This window comes from Dichomitus squalens, assembly GCF_000275845.1.
Source record: "Dichomitus squalens LYAD-421 SS1 unplaced genomic scaffold DICSQscaffold_394, whole genome shotgun sequence".
NCBI classification, from domain to species: Eukaryota; Fungi; Basidiomycota; class Agaricomycetes; order Polyporales; family Polyporaceae; genus Dichomitus; species Dichomitus squalens.
In genome coordinates, this window is record NW_006767276.1 from 1 (window position 1) to 2361 (window position 2361).

At 48.2% G+C, this 2361-nt stretch overlaps 1 protein-coding gene across 1 annotated transcript; it reads right to left on the bottom strand.

The window, feature by feature from the left end:
- Window positions 1–440: 440 nt before the first annotated feature.
- Window positions 441–664, bottom strand: DICSQDRAFT_176072 (uncharacterized protein; the record flags this gene model as incomplete). The annotated part of the gene is made up of 2 exons (XM_007371869.1): window positions 441–487; window positions 544–664. 2 exons carry the CDS (start codon window positions 662–664, stop codon window positions 441–443), a joined length of 168 nt encoding a protein of 55 aa, XP_007371931.1.
- Window positions 665–2361: the final 1697 nt, after the last annotated feature.

The following is a 2361-nucleotide window of genomic DNA, read 5'->3' on the forward strand; positions in this document are numbered from 1 at the left end:
TATCACACCATAGGATGAGTAAGAGATGAGTAAGGCATAGACCTGTCTAGACCGTTCTGGAGTAGTACGGATTGTCCTAGACAGTACCAGAAGAGTCCGGAAGCATAGCTATAGTACACGAGCAGAGAGTCCCAAATATGGTAACATACTACATAAGCGACTACAGCTAAGTGCTAGGAGACGCATAGCCTCGTGTAGTCCGGACCGGATAAGTCCAAGTTCAACATGGGGGCATGGAGTTAACTAGTGCGGCTGTTTCTAGTTCATTATCGTCATCAAAGAGCTGAGGATCGATTGCAGGGCTGCTGGATACAGATTCGGACAGCCCACTGTCGGATAGACGGTGATGGCGTCCATCGGAACCGCGCTTTAGGTGAGTATATGCGCCCTCATAATATCTGAAAAAACAATGCACACTAATAGAGACGTATCTTGCATCATCAGGTTGTTGCGCGCTCGCCTCTCGGTGGTATGCAGGCTGCGAACACTACATGGATAGGGTGGTAAGCACATATATGCACCGCAAATAATCAATTGACTCACCGTGTTCTCCCTCTTTCAGTTTCTCCTTCTTCCCTTGTTTCATCACCATTAACGCGGTCTGTAGAAAATGGTTGCCCTCGTGGCGGAGGCATGCCCGTCTGGATTGCGGGCGGGGTCCCATGGTGAGCGCTAGTTCCGGGCGTGCCGCTTTCGCTAATACAACTCCTCGACAGTGCTTGCTTGAGGTATGCAGGTAACAGGCCCCAAGTATTTCTTATATTCGGGTCGGTTATATGCTTAGGGCAGACGTCCATATTTTGAAGGGGGCGGGAGCAGGGGGTGGGAGCAGGGGGCAGGAGCAGTGGACGGGAGCAGTGGGCGGGCGCGGTACCAGCACGGGCGGCTAGTGCGCGCCGCGACGCGAGAGCGTGAGCGTGTTATTTGCTTCTATTTGTACCTAATGTATATAGACTATAATACATAGGATCTCCTCTCTTATTCATGCTAGACTGGGCTAGTAGCTTGCGTGTATACTAGACAGGACTATAGCATATATACCAAGCTCCTTGCATATTGCACTCTACTATGCGTTTAGGCCTCAAACAGCAGACATGTACGATCCCTCGAGAAGTCCATCTATTTGAACCTCGAACAACAGACGTCCATGACCCTCAACTCATCAATGCTCTTGAACCCGAAATCGGAAACCTGTTACAGCGATGTGCACAATGATACGGAAAACGCATTTTTGTGAGCCAGCGTCTGTTGGGCGCTCGGAGACCCAAACACTGTGCTGGGCTGTTGGGCACCCGGAAGGAGCCGGAGACCGAGCGTTATCCCGGTCACAGTAGCCCTCCAGGACGGTCCCCAAAGGCTTAACATGGCAATGAGGAGAGCAGAGAGAAAAGATTAGGATATATGATGCATAACTGATGTTCCATGAAGCAAGACTGATTCGTTCAGTGAAGAGGAGCCACATTTTGTGCTTCATTGGCGATTGTCATGCCCCTGTAACGATGAGTAACAAAGTCACAGTGGTCAGCGTTTGAGTCCCGTGACCATCAGCGTCTCTATGAGCGCTCGTCCCGTGCGAAATGCGTTTTCCGTATCATTCTGCACATCGCTGTAATGTCTCGATCACACAATCTGTTCGACATTGATATTTGGTTCGATAAACCATTTGGTCACAGTTACTGTCCGTTGATACAAGTTCTAACATCAGCAAAACTGCATTGTGATTAGCTTGCAGCACGTGCGGAGCCGTTCAGTAAAATGTGGTCCAAGTTGTACATCCAATTGTTACAAGCATGCTAAGTTCTCTCTGATTCTATTGCAATCCAATAAGGGTCGTAAGTATATTCGAAGCCAATCAAGCCAATTGAAGCCAATTGACACCACCGCTTGCCCCGAAGGGCTTCAATTATTAAGACTATCTTGAGGCATGCTTGATTGGTTCGAAATTTCGCTGGATTGCACAAATAAGGTGCTCTTATGTAAGCACATGTTATTGCGATTGCGCTCAAATTGGGCATGTGAGGGATAGTATTGCGAGGATATGATGTAATCTACAACAAGGTACAGAAGGGATGCTGTAATGTTACGGTTGTCGCCTGATTCACACAAGTCCAAAGTACACTGAACCAATCTCTAGATTGAGAAGGCGTATGCTATGGTGGACGTGGTGAAAGGCTGAGAAGCCTTCGCCACGTCGCGCGGATCCAGATGGATCAGCGCCGATCACCATGACGATCCAGATTTAGATACAAGATGTAGATTAACTATGTAGATAAGATAAGATAATGAACGATCCGTTACATTCTCCCCCTTCAGAACCTGTGCCAGGTTCTCATATGATACCAATGAGGAATAGGGAGTGCA